This window comes from Hoplias malabaricus, chromosome 4, assembly GCF_029633855.1.
Source record: "Hoplias malabaricus isolate fHopMal1 chromosome 4, fHopMal1.hap1, whole genome shotgun sequence".
Classification (NCBI taxonomy): Eukaryota; Metazoa; Chordata; class Actinopteri; order Characiformes; family Erythrinidae; genus Hoplias; species Hoplias malabaricus.
This window is the reverse complement of record NC_089803.1, coordinates 33,783,032-33,801,236: the sequence shown is the minus strand read 5'-3', so window position 1 is coordinate 33,801,236 and position 18,205 is coordinate 33,783,032. Positions and strand designations below refer to the sequence as shown.

General features: G+C 39.5%; 2 protein-coding genes across 3 annotated transcripts in view; one reads left to right on the top strand and one right to left on the bottom strand.

Moving 5' to 3' along the window:
* srpk2 (SRSF protein kinase 2) overlaps nt 1-787 on the bottom strand; it is a 63,249-nt gene extending 62,462 nt beyond the window's left edge. Inside the window, exon 1 of the mRNA XM_066667101.1 lies at nt 651-787. Coding sequence (XP_066523198.1) covers nt 651-663 — 13 coding nt within the window. The 5' untranslated portion in view covers nt 664-787. The remainder of the gene's footprint in view (nt 1-650) is intronic.
* On the top strand, nt 237-17,106 carry pus7 (pseudouridine synthase 7). 2 transcript variants are annotated; one of them, XM_066667104.1, is made up of 17 exons: nt 237-332; nt 3,786-3,896; nt 4,033-4,350; nt 4,995-5,079; nt 5,255-5,368; nt 6,556-6,700; nt 9,395-9,506; nt 9,716-9,793; nt 11,771-11,899; nt 13,209-13,334; nt 13,538-13,599; nt 13,740-13,900; nt 13,999-14,125; nt 15,029-15,130; nt 15,792-15,921; nt 16,325-16,416; nt 16,598-17,106. In XM_066667104.1, exons 1-17 carry the CDS (start codon nt 289-291, stop codon nt 16,732-16,734), a joined length of 2,073 nt encoding a protein of 690 aa, XP_066523201.1. In that variant the 5' UTR covers nt 237-288; the 3' UTR covers nt 16,735-17,106. The 2 variants fall into 2 exon arrangements, with proteins under 2 accessions (XP_066523201.1, XP_066523202.1); XM_066667105.1 differs by having other exon boundaries at nt 286-486.
* Nucleotides 17,107-18,205: the final 1,099 nt, after the last annotated feature.

Below are 18,205 nucleotides of genomic sequence, written 5' to 3'. Positions count from 1 at the left end.
TTCTCGGCTCTCTTGTCAGTGTACTAGGTAGGGTAGGACCCAAAGAGTGCAGTATACGTCAAATAGACGAATGAGTTGTAAAACAACCAATATATTCAGAGCACTGTTTGTGTGTTGACGTCGTAGTTTCATGGTCTAGACAGTGCCCTATGCAGGGATTAGGGGCCGTTTGGGACTGAACCCAGATCAGTTGCTAAGCCAATTAGGAGCAGGTGGGCGGGACTCTGCGGGGTAAGCTGTTCCGGAGGAGAGGAGGAGAGCGGGCGGTGAACACGTGGTGTGTTGTAGATGTTGAGAGTAGCGCAGCGGCTAACAGTGCTGAAGTGGACAAGGTGAGCACATCTTACTACCACAACACCTCCTTCTTTTTCCAAGAGAGGAGAGAGCGAACACCGCGTCTCGGATCACAGACACACAAAGCCGCACTGACAGCGGCGGTAGAGGAGCAGATTCAGCAAATAAGAGACTGGGAGAGCGCCCTTTCAGGTAGAACAAGAAGCCCTTTAATATAGGCTACTAATCATATGTAGAATCTATCGTGCTCTTTGGGTTTTAAAGTAAAGTAGATATCGATTGTTAACCTTGTTAAAACATTCACGTTGTTATTATGTGCTAGAGTATGTGTCACGAGTGAAATAAGCCGTCATTACCGTGGTTGAGCATTTATCCTTCGGAACTGCAATGTTCCAAGACAATCTCAAATGGGCATTCACAGACGCCAGGGTTTCTTATGTCACAAACCTAAATAAACAGTCCCAACTTGCAGGGCGGTGCTCTTGAGTGGTCCGATGAGAAGGTGGAGATAATGGCGGGGACCAATTTCGTCTTTATAGGGCTTCACATTAATTACTGAATGAAGGTTTAGAGTTACATCTAATCCTGTTTTAATTTAGATTCAGTATATTGTCGCTGCCCAATTAAAAACGTGTCTCAATTTATGTGGATTTTTACTTTACTATGCCGTTTGAATACAGAGCAGTCCTTCATGTTGTGTGTAAATTTCTTGGTGAATGGACCAATAGAAATGCTCAAAAATTCATTAATTAATTTATTGTCTGAAACCGTTTATCCAGTTCAGGGTCGTGGTGAGCCCACCCGGAATCACTGGCCGCAAGGCAGGAACACACCCTGCAGTGGGCAGGGGGGACAGTCCTTTACAGGTCAACACATTCACTCACACCTACGAACACTTTTGAGTAACCAAACCAGCTACCAATCTGTGTTTTTGGACCGTGGGAGCAAACCAAACACCTTACAGGCACTTGTAGTGGGACTTGAATTCACAAACTCCAGGTCCCTGGATCTGCTACACTACCTGCTGCTGCTCCAAAATTACTTGGCATAAAATATTTTTACATTCACTTCTGTTGAAAAGATTTTTCTTCTCCTGTAAAGTTCCTATTTTGTGAGATACATGTTTTTACTTGGACAGTGGCAATATGTAATTTTGGTGAACAAAAATAGTTTTTAGGAGTTTAGTTTCTATAGCATTGCAGACGGATCTTGACAAAATGGACAGTGGAGATTTCTAAATAGTGTAATTTAGTCTAAATAATCCACAGATTATAAAAAGTTGGAGAGGTAATTTACTGACTAGGATTCAGTTTCCCAAAAGCATCATACTTTTAAGATCATTACCAGTAGAGAGAGTGATTAGTGTAATGCTTGATCGTCCATTTCAGATGCATCTCTGTGCTCAGATAATTTTGAGAAACAGAGCTCCAGCAGTCCATAACCTCATGCAAATAAGTATCGTAAATTTGTAGGCTTTCCTATTTCTGATTTTGCCACAAGTTCAAGAGCACAATCTGTGCACCCTTATGGTGGCCTTTCATGAGGTCCTCAAAGATGTGGTTCAGCAGCCCATTTACCTAAAAGGTCTTGATTTACAGTCAAGGACCAAGCAGAAGCTACAGTGTGTTTACAGTTGTCTGACATACATGGTGGAGAGATTATTTAATGTGTGACTATGCATTATGTGACCATGTGACTAATGCATTTGTTTATAAATATAAATTACATTGTAATTATAATCAAAATTATAATCAGTATAATCATGTGAAATATCCTATCCTAATCCATTAGAGCTTCACATAGGGCCCACCTCACTCTCTTTCTACCTGGAGTCAGACAATGTTCATTGTTTCAATCCTACACCTAGACACTAGGGTTGCTGTTGCTCTATATGATCCGATCAGCAACCAGCTACCCTTAACAGATACGGTTACTCATTGAGCCCATCACATGAGTACCCAAACCACCCACTGCATCACTAGGGGTCAGCGAGTAGGCACCTCCCTTCATCAGTATTTCACTGAATAAAGCAAACGACACCACCTCGAGGCTCAACAGTCTTACCTTACCCTTAACTATCAACACCCGTAAATCCACACTGGCCTCCCCGGTTATGAAGGCTGTACCTAGCCCCACTGGCACTGTTAATACATGCTCAGTGCCACCAGTTCCAACTTTACGTACTTCATTACCAACCACCACAACAGCACCTCTATAGTGCTTTTCCCCACCTAGTCTCTGTTTTCGTTATCCACAACCACTGACTAGACCTTTCAGCTGTTTCTGATAACTCCATCACTGTTGCCTTTAGTTTCTGGCCTTGATGCTGAACTGCACAAGCAGGGATGTGGCAGACTTGTAGTAGTAATCTTATTTAAACCATTGTAGGTGACCAAATTGAAGGTACCAAATGGGGTACTGGGCTCTATGCTACGAGCCATCCAGTCCCTGTATAAACAGAGCAGGAGTCTGGTTCGTATGGCTGGCAGTAAGTCCGACTGGTTTCCAGTTGGAGTTGGACTCCGTCAGGGCTGCCCGTTATCACCGGTTCTGTTCATAATTTTTATGGACAGAATTTCTCTGCGTAGCCAAGTGGCGGAAGGTGACCGGTTTGGTGGTCTTAGGATTCCATATCTGCTTCTTGCGGATGATGTGGTCTTGTTGGCTTCATCGAGCCGGGACCTCCAGCTCTTGCTGGACCAGTTTGCAGCCGAGTGTGAAGCAGTAGGGATGAGGATCAGCACCTCCAGGTCCGAGTAAATGGTACTCAGTCGGAAAAAGGTGGAGTGCTCTCTCCAGGATGGAAGTGAGATCCTGCCTCAAGTGGAGGAGTTTAAATACTTCGGGGTCTTGTTCACGAGTGAGGGAAAGATGGGTCGGTGCAGCGTCACCAGTATTGAGGACTCTGTACCGGTGCTTTGTGGTGAAGAAAGAGCTGAGCAGAAAAGCAAAGCCCTTGATTTACAGTTCAATCTATGTCCCAACCCTCACCTATGGTCACGAGCTTTGGGTAGTGACTGAAAGAATGAGATTACAGGTACAAGCGGCTGAAATGAGTTTTCTCCGCTGGGTGTCTGGACTCTCCCTTAGAGACAGGGTTAGGAGCTCGGACATCCGGGAGAGACTCAGAGTGGAGCCGCTGCTCCTCCACGTCGAGAGGAGCCAGTTGAGGTGGTTCATGCATCTGGTCCGGATGCCTCCTGGACACCTTCCTGGTGAGGTGTTCCGGGCATGTCCAATGGGGAGGAGGCCCCGGGGCAGACCAAGAACCCGGTGGAGAGAGTACATGTCTTGACTGGCCTGGGAACACCACAGTATACCCCTGGAGGAGCTGGAGGCGGTGGCTGGGGAGAGGGAGGTCTGGGTTTCTTTGCTCCGACTGCTTCCCCCGCGACCCAGATAAGCAGTGGATAATGGATGGATGGATGGAAGGTGACCAAATTAGCTCATTTTAAAATTGGGACTGGACTTATGCATCTTCTATTTTACAGAGATATTATACCTGCTAGACGGTGGTACAGCTGTAACCTTCCAGTGAACCGTAAAGGATTATACTGCAATCAAAAGAGTTTTCAAGTTCTACAGCAGTGTTCCTCCACGGAGTAAGTAACCAACAGCAATTTCATGGTAAAGTAAATAACTTGAAATGAGGAAATATTCTTTTTTTTTAATCATTAATGTGCCAGCAACCTGCAATGTTTATCTTTTACTTCCCTCTTCATTTATTACTGACAACAGCTTTAGAGCAATGGAGGACAAAGAGGTTTTGTCTGAGTCAGTTCATATCGGTGAGAAGCGTCCATGTGCAGAAGAGGAGCCTGAGCACACTGCTAAGAAAGCCAGAGTTCAGGATGACACAAATGGCAGTCATGCTGCTAAGCAATCAGAGGAAGACAAAGACGAATTGGAGGAAGAGGAGGTCCTTGAGGATGAAGATGGAGAAGGAGAAGGAGAAAGTTTTGCTGACATGATGAAGCATGGCCTCAGTGAAGTAGATGTGGGAATTCATAAGTTTGTCAGCGACCATAAAGGATTTTCTGGAATTTTGAAAGAGAGGTGTGTCTGCCTGCAAACACAGTATATCACATTGTCTCACACACAAAATTCGCAAGATCCTTAAACTACATTCCTATATAATTTATTACATCTATACAATAACAGTGTTTGTTTTTGTGATCAGTACGATTTGTGTGTCTTGTTTTAATGTACTGATTGTCAATGATATCAGAATGATATTTTATCAGTGGATATTTGCTTAAAAACACTAGCACTGGACATATATCTATGTTTGACTAATATTTCCAAACAATATTTGATTAATATGTTTTGAAGAACAGCATAATCCTATGAAAATAAGTGCTGTACTTATCCTTAATGCTAATCCAGACATTCTGATCTCAATTTCCATAATATATTTTATGCATTGTTACATTAAATTCTGCATATTCAGGATTTTTTCTGTTTTTAAGACTTGTCTGCAACATCCTGTCAACAAATGTAATGTAATTATTGGAATCCTTTAATAACAGCACATTTTCTGAAACTACAAAATTGCCCAATCCAAGATTACCATACTACTGCTGCTCATTAGCAGTGTATGTTAACAGTATATTGCAGATAAACTTAACACTGTGTCTTAGTGAACAGCGTTTTAATAAATACCTGTCCTTTTTTTTTTTTTTTAAACTTTGTCTGATCAGATATTCAGATTTTGTGGTTCATGAGATTAACAAAGAGGGAAAAATTGTGAGGTTAGATGACCTCTCAGTTCCTGTGGAGGCCAAGGTAAGACATACTGCTGTTAAAAAAAATTTATATATATATATATATATATGATTTTGGTCGGAGAACTTGCTCTGGGTGCACATGATTTTTTTATTTTTTATTTTTTTTAGTAGTCCAATTTCACGTTTACTAGTATTTGAAGTTGGAACTTTTGTCTCTTCTCCACTCCCGTCAGGAAGTACCAGAAGAAGCTGACCCAGTCGATTGCCAGACATTGACAGATGAACAGAAACAACAGCTTGCTGATCTACAACTCTTCAAAAACAAAGAGGGAAATGTAGCTATTGAGGTGAGATTATTTTCAACATCCTCCTTGCTTTTATCTTAAAGAGGCAAACGTTGTCTTGGCTTAAGGCATGGTTATAATTTAAGACATTAGCCCTATTTGGGATTAATTATACGTGGGGAGCTGGAGTAATGTATTTTCTCAACAAGATGTCAGTAATGTTTATGGTGAATTTGCACTAGTTAAGAAATCTCATTAAAATGAACTGGTTGAACTACTCAATTCATGCACTGCCGTCACACAGCATGGATCATATACATCAGATCTACTGGAGTTTTTAGACTGTCACAACTGTTCTGAGAATAGCCTAAAACTATCCAGCCCTCAACAACCTTTTCTTCTATTCCTCTATAACAGATAAAGGATGAGAAGATGTCCAAACCTTTACTAATCCTTCACACAGTTATTAAAACTGATATTATAAACAGTTTAATGAAAACTTAGAGTAGGACACATGTTCATAATAATATCTATGGAGGCTACTGTTGTGCACAAAACCTACTTATAGCTAGGGTAAATGTCTCTTTACTGATTGATTTTTCTGGTTGTTTTGTGGATTTGATGGTGCTTTGTTCAGCCGCTGAACAAATTTAATCTCTGCGTTTATTTAATCTCTAAACGCTTCCTGCAGCTCCTTCGTTCTCAAGAAAACCTGCAAAAAATCTCCTTTTCCTCGGGATATGATGCAACATTCCCCACATGTCAATTCAGGCGGGATTAATATAACATGGGGTTATATTTACTGCTCAGTTTACAGTAGGCAAAAGCCACAGGAGTCTTTCCTGGAACCAGAGAGCACACGCTAGGGAAAAAGACTGAAATGGCCTATTCGGACAGGATTAAAACTACTGAGATACTCCGGTAATAATTACTTTACCCCACATCCACAGATAAAGCTAATCCTGTCTGAATAAGTCTCTCCAAGCCTGTGGAGGGTTTGTAGTAGTTAATCTTTCAAAATAGAGGGACAGAACCCACTGAAATACTTTGGCCATTTTCGCCATTCTTCAAACAGAGAGGGCAGCTGTTTTTATTTTTCCAAAGGCAGTTGTGGTTGGAAATCCTGAAATTATACCTAAATCACATTTGGTTATTTTTATATTAAAGTAAAAAATGCAAGAATTTGCCAGTGCATATTGAATATATGGTAATTATGTGTATATGCCTATATAATGTGCTCCTCTACACAGGTGGAAAATGATTCCAAAGAGAAACGTACTCTGCTTCATAAATCAGTGAAGACATTGTATCCAGGACTTGAGACTAAAACTGAGGAAAGGGAAGGCAAGAAATACATAGTGGCCTACCACGCAGCTGGGAAGAAGGCACTGGCAGGTACTATCCACTGAAAACAGGATTCATCTATATTCTTCTTCTTCTCTCTCTCTCTCTCTCTCTCTCTCTCTCTCTCAACCTCCTTTAGAATTTGCTTTGCATTAAAGAAGATTCAATGTTATTAGAAGATTTTTCTCCCCAGAGTTTTTGCACGTTTCGTTCTTCTAGTCATTACTCAGTCTCTCCATCCTCAGACTTGCATGTTTCATTCTTTCTCTGAATTAGATAGACCTAGCATGTGCAGGTGCATGACCACACATGACTGAGGCAGTTGCATGTTCCTGAGAGGGTTTAATGTTGCCCAAATTGTTTGCCCAATTGCCTTATCCTCACAGTAGATGATCTGCCCATCTGAGACCATCTGCTAGTTTGTATTTTACCATGAAGAAGTCTAGGGACAGGGGAACAGTTCATCCAATGTTAACAACAAGCATTTTTCAGTTTGAATAAATCATAATCAATAACCAACACACATTTTGATGTGTGCTGAACAGTAAATATATTTCAGAAAACTTCAGGAGCCTCACAAAGCAGGTCCCAAAATGATTTACATCTTAGACTGGAGGGGTTCACGTTACATTGCATATAGGCTTAACATTAATTTTATGTATGAGAGTCTTAAATTAGTCATATGATAGATTCATTTTCAGGCTGTCTATGTTCCCTACTGTCTTAAAATTAGGGTTTTTCTATTTGTGGGAAATATCAAACAGTAATTTTTCTCATCAATATTATCACTGTGATTTGAACCATATTTATCCACATCTACAGGGGCAGGTCATAAAATTAGAATATCATGAAAAAGTTAATTTATTTCAGTATTTCCATTTAAAAAGTGAAACGTGTATATTATACTCATTCATTACACATAGACTGATATATTTCAAGTGTTTATTGCTTTTAATTTGATGATTATAACTGACAACTAATGAAAACCCCAAATTCGGTATCTCAGAAAATTAGAATATTGTGAAATGTTTCAATATTGAAGACACCTGGTGCCACACTCTAATCAGTGAATTAACTCAAAACACCCGCAAAGACCTTTAAATGGTCTCTTAGTCTAGTTCATGGGGAAGACTGCTGACTTGACAGTTGTCCAAAAGATGACCATTGACACCGTACACAAGCAGGGCAAGACACAAAAGGTCATTGCTAAAGAAGCTGGCTGTTCACAGAGCTCTGTGTCCAAGTACATGTGTACAAGCATTAGGGATAACCGAACCATGGAGAGGATTGTGAAACAATAATTAATTCAAAAATGAGGGGGAGATTCACAAAGACTGGACACCAGCTGGAGTCAGTGCTTCAGGAACCACCACACACAGACGTATGCAAGACATGGGTTTCAGCGTCGCATTCCTTGTGTCAATCCACTCTTCAACAAGAGACAGCGTCAGAGCTGCTGAGTGCTCCAAAGTTATGTTCTCTGATGAAAGTAAATTTTGCATTTCCTTTGGAAATCAAGGTCCCAGAGTCTGGAGGAAGAGAGGAGATGAACAGTGTAAAGTTTCCACAGTCAGTGATGGTTTGGGGTGCCATGTCATCTGCTGGTGTTGGTCCATTGTGGTTTCTGAAGTCCAAGGTCAACGCAGCTGTCTAACAGGAAGTTTTAGAGCACTTCATGCTTCCTGCTGCTGACCAACTTTATGGAGATGCAGATTTCATTTTCCAACAGGACTTGGCACCTGCACACAGTGCCAAAACTACCAGTAACTGGTTTAAGGACCCCTGTCTCTTAATTAGCCAGCGAATTCGCCTGACCTTAACCCCATAGAAAATCTATGGGGTATTGTGATGAGGAAGATGCAATACGCCAGACCCAACAATGCTGAAGAGCTGAAGGCCACTATCAGAGCAACCTGGGCTCTCATAACACCTGAGCAGTGCCACAGACGGATCGACTCCATGCCACGCCGCATTGCTGCAGTAATTCAGGCAAAAAGAAGCCCCAACTCAGTGCTGTACATGCTCATACTTTTTAGTTGCCCAGCATTTCTAAAAATATTAGTATTAGTCTTAAGTCTTAAGTAATATTCAAATTTTCTGAGATACTGAATTTGGGGTTTGAGTTTGGTCTAACCTGGCTATAGGCAGTTTACAAACTCTTTTATCGCTTTAAATTCCCCCATATAGACATTACTGGTAATGATAAATATATGCATCTCTTGTGACTTGAAATTGTATTTTCAATATAAAATTAATAAATTTGTCCTTATGTAACACATTATGTAGGCTTGTTGCTGCTTTGGCATTTCTTATGAGAAACACTTAGCATGAAGCAGTTCTGCAATGGGAACTGTTTAAGACAATGGGATGCATAGTTGGTCCCAGCTCCATTTATTACCCAGCCATACAGAAGTGTTCGAGCACATCCTCCTCCTGCATGTCAGTCATGTACCCATCACTGGGTCCGCCCTCTGGTCAATGACCACTTACAGTAACGCTCTTTTGTCCTTCTAATGCTCCTCTTTCTTGGGATAGAAGTTCGAACAGCTGCAGGTAAGAACTTTTCCTCCACTCAGCTCCAAAATGGGGTTGGGGGAATCAAGGGATTGATATGTCCTGGAAACTTGATTTATGAAAAATCGCAGTATATTTACAGTTGCGTTTTTTTCCAGGATTTCTCTTATTTAATAGTAGTTTGGGCTCTTTTATCATTGCCTGTCTTTTTTGTGTCTTTCTTCATGAAAGCCCCTAGAAAACATTCATGGCCAAAGAACCGTGGCAGCTTCTGCCACTTTGTACTCTACAAGGAGAATAAAGACACTATGGATGCCATCAATGTTCTTTCCAAGTTTCTCAGGTATGTTCTGGCATTTTGCTGCTTTAGTTAGAAAGTTAAAAAGGCTGTGTCTTTCATGAAATTTTTTTTTTTTTTTTTTTTTTATCAAAATGGTTTTGTTTGTCATTATATGTATGCCAACAGATATGTGAATTGTAATTAAAATGCAAAACATTGATATTGATATCCCTTATCATATGTTTGACTCATTTTTCTTAAATGTTCTTTAGGGTTCGACCCAATGTCTTTTCCTACATGGGAACTAAAGACAAGAGAGCCATCACAGTACAGGAAATTGCTGTGCTTAAGTGAGTGCAGCTGAAATATTTAAAACATTTACTGGATTATAATGAACGCAATACAGTTAGTGTTGTAACAGTAACTTTTGGTTTTTGGGGTTTGTGATAACTTCAGTCTCGACTATCCTTGTGCTTGTTTGTTTTTATGTGTACTGTATTTAAAGTCAGGATTAAGTGCTTCTGACATAAGTTAGACAGAATGCAAAAGCAATGTCATATTTTAAGCACAATCCACACACAAATATTCACATCACTGCTGTTCAAACGGTTCAAATTATATAAACGAATGAAATAACACACCACCATATTTCTAAACTCACTTTCCATTTTCTCAGCTTCACTGACCACACAGGAGCACTATGTACTTCAGCAATTACAGACTGTTGTTCCCCTGTTTATCTGCATAATTTATTTACCTTAGTCACACAGTTCTTCAAGGCGTAGGACCACCACTGAGCAGGTATAATATGGGTGTTGTTTATTCTCATCACTGCACTGACATAGATGTGGTGGTGGTGGTGGTGTGTTGTACTGGTACAAGTGGATTAAACACAGTAGTGCTGCTTGAGTTTTTTAAGGTCAGTGCTGGCCTAAGAATAGTTCATCAATCAAAAAATATCAGCCCAACATCGTCCTGTGTCCACCGATGAAGGACTAGAGCAGGGATTTTGAAACTTTGTTTTTCAAGCCACTCATATATTGTCCCCTGGTTTATCGTGTCTCAGGCCAAACAAATTCTGAATGTTTGCTACATTGAAAAATTAAATATAACTACCTTATAAATGAAATTAATGCTCCATTTGTCTCTCAACACCACTATTAACAACATTCAGAATTCGGATGAATTCAATTTCTCAGTTTTGCCTAGACGAAGGGAAATAAACCCACAAATGTCTGTATTTTCTCCTTTCCATCTAAAAGAAGATAGTATTCCATCAGGCTCTTGAAGCATTGTACTATTTCTTAGGGTAACCATTACAACATGTAACTCAGTTGCAAGGATGACACTGGAAAACAAGGGGCCGGTGTAAAAATAAGGAATGGGATTTACCCTTAAAGTGAGAACAGCAGCAGCTGGGCTAACTAGAAAGTCTGTGTTGCAATATAATATAAAATTCTATATGGGGGCGTTAATGTACATGTCCCTTTTGTGTTTATGATTCTTTTAAAATAATATATTTAATTGTTATTATTTGGACAGCATGGTAGTGCTGCTTTCACACAGCTCCAAGGTCCTGCGGTTGTGGGTTCGAGCCCCGCTCCAACTGAGGAGTTTGGTGTGTTCTCTGTGACTGCGTGGGTGTCCTCTGGGTGCTCTTGTTTCCTTCCACGGTCCAAAAACACAGGCTGGTAGGTGGATTGGCTACTCAAAAGTGTTTATAGTTGTGCGTGAGTGTCTCTTGCCCTGCGAAGGACTGCCACCCCCTGCTAGGGTGTGTTCCTGCCTTGTGATTCCTGGTAGGCTCCAGACCCACAATGAACCTGAACTGGATAAGTGACTGGACCAACATGGTAGGTGCAATAGAGTGGACACTTCTTTGAAAAAACTCCAGCAGCACTTCTGTGTCTGATCCACTTGTATCAACGCAACACACACTAACACGCCACCATCAGGACAGTGTCACTGCAGCACGGAGAATGATCCACCATCAGTCAGTCCTGTTTTGTGGTGATCCAGTGGGGGTCTTGACCAATGAAGATCAGGAAAGTGGCCAATAAAGTATGCTGAGCAACAGTTGGACTACAGTCTGTAACTGTAGAACTACAAAATGCTCTAGTGAGTGTAGAAACAAGGAAGGTTTGAAAATGTTTGTTGGCATATAAGACAGGGTAAATTTATAAAATATAGTCACATAACGTACATTATATAGTCTAGATATTAAACTATTGATAAACTGCATGATGGTTGTAATTTCACATATAGGATTCCACTATATATGTTGTTTGCGAAATGATTTCAGATCTGTTCTCTTTATACCCCCTCAGAATCAGCGCTGAGAGATTAGCTCACCTTAACAAGTGCCTGATGAACTTCAAACTGGGAAACTTCAACTATAAAAAGCACCCTCTGAAGCTGGGGGAGCTGCAGGGGAACCATTTCACTGTGGTACTAAGGTCGGTGAAGGGCATGCTTCACTGTAGCATACACCATGGTACACACATTAGTTAGGGCAGCTTATTTTAGCTAGTTCTTGCCCTGCAATTTCAGCACAGAGTTTGTCTTGTACAAGTGACATTCTGCTCACAAAACTCCTTATCATGTACACCTATATTAAAGAAGCAATTTGTCATTTTTACCATCACTAAATAGCAAACAGTTTTTAAATTTTCTAAGTGCAACTTAAATGAGGTGAAGAAACATTTCCTTGTTATTCCTGAATGAAACAATTGTTTTATAGAGTGGGTCCTCCGAATCTCCAAAGATTAATTACAATGAATGATGTTATATCAACTATTACATACACCCATGGTGCTGCCTCTCCAAACCAACAGTCATTAAGCCCAATTTAAGATTCTGCATCGAAACTATGCCATAGGACACACATTGAACCGAACCCTATGTTGTAGCCTGACTCTCCAGAAACATAACTGACGTGTCACATCGATGCAGACCACAATGACAATCAGTGATTGGTCCACTGTCAGATGAACATGCATCAAGTTGAACTGAGGAAGTCCAAAAATATAAATAAAGTCCAATCTCCTCCACAATTCATAGACCAGATTCGCCGCCAGATATTTCCTTAGACATTGGTTTGGACGTTACAGAATGAATAAAAAAGGTTAAACAAAGGAAAAATACTGATGTCTCAGGGGGAAAAAAAACCTTGCAATAAGGAGCGGAAACACACAGGAAAAATGTGCCTACCCTTCTCAAAGTGCTGTTTCTACAGTGATAGGCCAAGATTGTTAGAGGCTCTGTTCTCCCTGTTACAGCTCATTGAAGTGTCACAATAATTCTGAAGCTGTAAATTTACTTAGAGTTCTTTAAGCTCTCTGTTTTGTCTTAATAGTTAGCAAATTAGGCCTGTTCTTGAGCTCTTTATGCAATTCTGAGAAATGTTTAAATACATTTTTAGTTTTTCTGACTTGATACTTTTTTTTTTTTTTTTTTTGGATTTGTCTTTTGGACTTGTTTATCTCGCTTTAATTATTTTCAAGATGTGGTTTTTGAAATGTACTGTAGTTAAAGTAAAAAGTCACTCAAAATGGAAATATGGATACACAAAAAAAACTACTTAAGTGCAGTAATAAATTACATTTACTTTGGTACTGTCCACCACTGATGTTTTCTAATGACATGAACAAGAATAATTGGGTAAAATTACTTTGTATTCCTTTAAGGATTGTTAGGCAATGTGCCATAAAACGTACTCATTTCGGTTAAACAACTACTGTGTAATATCCATGTCTTTTTCTGCAGGAACATATCAGGCTCTGATGAGCAAGTACTTCAGGCCATGACTTCACTCAGGGAAACAGGATTCATAAACTACTATGGCATGCAGCGCTTTGGCACCACAGCAGTACCCACGCATCAGGTTGGCAGGTAAACATACACCTGAACATAACATACATTCACTACAAAAGCCATTTTAGCTTAACTCATAAAAGTAGTGTATTATCTGCCTTTTCTGCTGTCCCATTGGAAAATCTTGAAATTATTTTTTTAAGATTTGAGAAACTGACAATGTTATTGTTTTTAGAGTCGATTATGAATTCATTGCTACAAACACCTTTCTATATTTCCAGGGCCATTCTGCGGAATAACTGGACTGAGGTGATGGATCTGATTCTAAAACCACGTCCGGGTGGTTAGTCACAGTCATCGTTTATTGTTTTATTTATTTTATTTATTTATTTTCTTTTTCTCCCCAAAATCTATTTTAATTTAATGTGAAAGTGAAATACGGAAATGAAATGTTTCTCTCTCTCATTCCCTTACTCCTCTTAGCGGAGAAAGGCTATCTGGTGAAATGTAGAGAGGAATGGGCTCAGACACAGGATCCTAAGGCAGCTCTGAAGAAACTGCCTGTAAAGCGATGTGTAGAGGGTCAGCTACTGAGAGGCCTGTCAAAATATGGCAAAAACAACATAATCACTGCTTTTGGTCTGGTAAGCACAAACCCACAAATTAGTCTAAATGAGGTTACACATGTGTACACATGTTTCTTGTCATTTTCTGACCAGGAAATCATTGCTCTTCTCCACAGATCCCTCGCAACAACAGACTCATGTACATCCACAGCTACCAGAGCTTTGTGTGGAACACCATGGTCAGCAGGAGAGTGGATGCCTATGGCCTTAAAGCTGTGGAAGGAGACTTGGTACTTAAAGGAGGTATTATTCTCCAGTTGAATTGAGTGATTTGCACGGGTTTTGTGAAATGACCAGTGGTGGTTATTTTAAGTTCCTGAAAGAGCAATTCTCAAGAATAACAATGACTGCTATAGACTGTTCCATAGAGACTGATTTGATTAGTTAAAGGAACAAGAGGTCATGATTTTTCTGCAGCATTGTGTTCCAAAACTACAACCAAAATTAATCACAATATTGTTTTTGTTTTCCAATGTAAAATATTTCCACATTACAAACATTAGCTGCATCCTATCACAAATTGCTCTTTCAATTTACAATACGAAAGGTTCATGCTACATATAGCTGACACTGATTAGTTAAACCAATGCATTGATTAGTCCTAATACTGATCTTTGAAACTGGACTGGTACATCCACAATTATAAAAACAGAGATGGACCAAGGGTGGCACAGTGGTGCAGCAGGTAGTGTCGCAGTTGCACAGCTCCAGTGACCTGGAGGTTGTGGGTTCGATTCCCGCTCCAGGTGACTGTCTGAGGGGTTTGGTGTGTTCTCCCTGTGTCCGTGTGGTTTCCTCAGGGTGCTCCAGTTTCCTTCACAGTCCAAAAACATACATTGGTAGGTGGATTAAAAGTGAGTGTGATAAAAATGTGAGTGTGTGTCTGTTGACCTCCAGTGTGTGTTCCCACCTTGCGCCCAATGATTCCAGGTAGGCTCTGGACCCACCGCGACACTGAACTGGATAAGTGGTTACAGATGAATGAATGAATGAATGAGATGGACCCAGCTAGGGGAGGTGTTGCATATTTATTTGAATCATGCAATCCATACTGCAGCTTTGCAACTTTTAACAATGGGAAAAATTAATGAGTTTTGCTGACTGATATTTGATAAATTGTAATTTTAGTTTTTGTATTTCCTGCAGGCACTGCTCACATACTGTCTGCGGAAGAAGCCAAAGAGCAGAGTATTCATGAAATTGTGATGCCGCTGCCTGGATATGATGTTATCTATCCAACACATGAAGGTTAGTACTACATCAGCTCATATTGTTCTTTGTCACTTTTGTCACTATTGTTCTTTGTCATACACTGATTAACCAAAACACTCAAACCACTGTCAGGTGATGCAAATAACCTTGATATTCTTGATGAAATGGCACCTAGCAAGGGGTGTGATATATTGGGTAGATATATAATGGCATTGGTAACTTTGCAGCCTGACACACTACAAAATTTGTTCAGGGATAATTTGAGGAACATGATGACAAGGATTTGTCTAGGCCTCCAAACTCTCCACATCTCAGTCTGATTGAGCATCTGTAGGATGTCCTGGAATAAGAAGTCAAATCTACGAAGGTTTTAAAGGCTCTGGTTTTAATGGCTTGATGCCAGATACTACTTGAAACATTCAGGGGTCTTGTGGAGTCCATGCATTCACAAGTCAGAGCTCATTTGGCAGCACAGAGGAGACCTATACAATGTTTCGCACATGGTTTAACATTATGGCTCATCCATATACGTATACCATACACTTTTATTCCGAGTGGTTAAACTAATTTTACTGGCCTCTGATGATCATATAGTGCTGAGGACATTCTCAAAGCATTTTGTGAATTCTCAAAGCAGTAGTGCGTGTTGGTGGCACAATTTTGAAACATCTGTTCCATGCCCCTGTGTCTGTGGCAGTGGGGAAAGGCTACAGAGACTTGCTGGCAGCTGATAATCTGGACATTGACCACATGAAGCATAAAGTGCGAGATTACTCTCTGGCTGGAGCCTACCGTCGCATTCTCATACGCCCCAGTGATGTCAGCTGGTAAACTTATTCTGTTTGTTCTTCTTTAAATAACATTCCTGTTATTATGCGCACTACAGTATGATTATATTGACACATTCATATTCCAAAAAATGTGTTCAGTTTTATTTTTGAGATTTTTTTTTTTTTTTTTTTAATTTTACTCCTAGATCTGCATCTGATTCCGGTACACATTTTGTATATTAAATTTGTCAAACAGTTGATTCTTTTGTTTGTTTGTTTTAGGTTTTTCTTCACAGTTATGCCTTATATTTTCATTTTTCATTCCTCGCTTTGTGTAACATCAAAGGGCAATCTGTATTAAATAAACCCACTGCTTTGTGTGTGTGTATATTTATTTTTTTTTAATTACTAAAAGAAATTTAACTCTCTCTCTCTCTCTCTCTCTCTCTCATTTTGAAAGGGAGGTGATCCAGTATGATGACCCCAGAGTGCCCCTGATATATACAGATGTTGAAAAGTTGGAAAACAAACCAATGCCTGTTTATCTTACAGGTCAGCAACTACACCTTATTTTACAGCTTAAGTTATTTCACTATTATATTATTTATTAGTTTCCAGATGAGGAAAATGCCTACATTTTAAGCACACTGCTTTCATGTTTTTTTTTGCACCACCTAGCTTTTATTTTGTTTGTTTTAATCTGTCATCTCTTTAACCCTGCGCTGTCTTTTAGAGGGTAAATACAGAGCTTTGAAGATGGAGTTTTCACTACCTCCCTCTACCTACGCTACTATGGCAATCAGAGAGGTGCTCAAAATGGACACCAGCATCAAGAACCAGACGCAGCTTAACACAGTTTGGCTAAATTGAGGACCTTTGGGTTTGGGACCCCAGCAAGCTTTTGTTGGAACTGAGAATAAGCACAGCACAGCTGCTGCTTTGCTATTCAGTGTTTTTCTTATTTTTTTTTAGAAGTTTGCTTTTAGAGTATTCTTTTAGGCATTTTGACCTAAAAAGGCTGTGGCTATAAAGGTTAAGTTAATTGCCATTTAATATCTTTCGCTATTTGAATGGAAGCTGGGTGTTCAAAATTAAGTGCCCTGTCCCTTGAGGAGTGAATGGATATTGGACAACTTCCATTTTGTGTGTAATATCTGAAGAGTTTCGAGTTGTATAGATGGGACAAATAAATACTGTACATTGTTTTGTGGAGTTTGTTATAGCTTTTGTAGAAATAATTAAAATGCCAAGACTATATGAATATCGTTCATTATATTTATCATTTTATATTTATATATATATATATATATATATATATATATATATATATATATATATATATATATATATATATATATCTTCAATGACTAACAAAACCAAAGCAATTATTTTATTCCTTTTGAGAATGCAGTACATGAAGCTTTTCTAAGGAAGACTCTGAAGTATGCAGCTGAGGTAAGAAAATGTGGGTTTTAGGGATCACAGCAACCCCATTGGTTTGGTTTAGGTAGGAAGAGAGTGGTGTGAGCCCTATGTGAAGCTCTAATAGATTGGCATAGGTTATTTTACATCTTATCCTGTGTATGATGATTATTATTATTATTATAAAAAATAAATAAATGCTTCACCTTTGTCCAGAGATCACAGGTGCACCATTGCTTACCATCTGTGCCAGCTGGCTTAAGTATGCTATGCCCCCTTCTGTCTCTTAATACATTATATCACCTCCTGAAGTGGTGACGTCTTACAACGGTCTGTGTTTTTAGCTAACACGAACAGCACTGTCCTCACTCAACAGCGGAGGTGCCATTGAGAAAGGCACCGAACCCACAACTGCTCAATGGGGATGGCGGCCCACCGCTCTGGGTGTGTTCACAGCCACAGATGGGTTAAATGCAGAAGATACATTGCGTTGTACGTCGTACGATAAAAAGTAATTGCACGTTACATTATGTATATATCTAAAGCTTACTGAACGTATTTGTATGTCAAATGGGTAAAATGTCAGGAAAGCCATATGAATTAAAAATCAAAGAATATTCATAAACATTTAATAGAAAAACTCTATGAGGAGCATAGCTGTGGTCCAAAGAAAAATATCTAGATTTTTATTATAATACATTTTGTGAACACAGAATGGTGTAAAAAAAAAGTCATGAATTACTTGGAATAAGATCATTTTGCGTTGACTTTCAACAACTTTGCTTCCTTATTAGATATATATTAAAAAGGCATTTCCAAGGAAAACGTTCCTTTATGCCAATTCACAAAGTGAATTGTAACTCTATGATATATATGTATGTATGTATATGTATTTCTGTGGCTAGTACCTGCCAGAGCC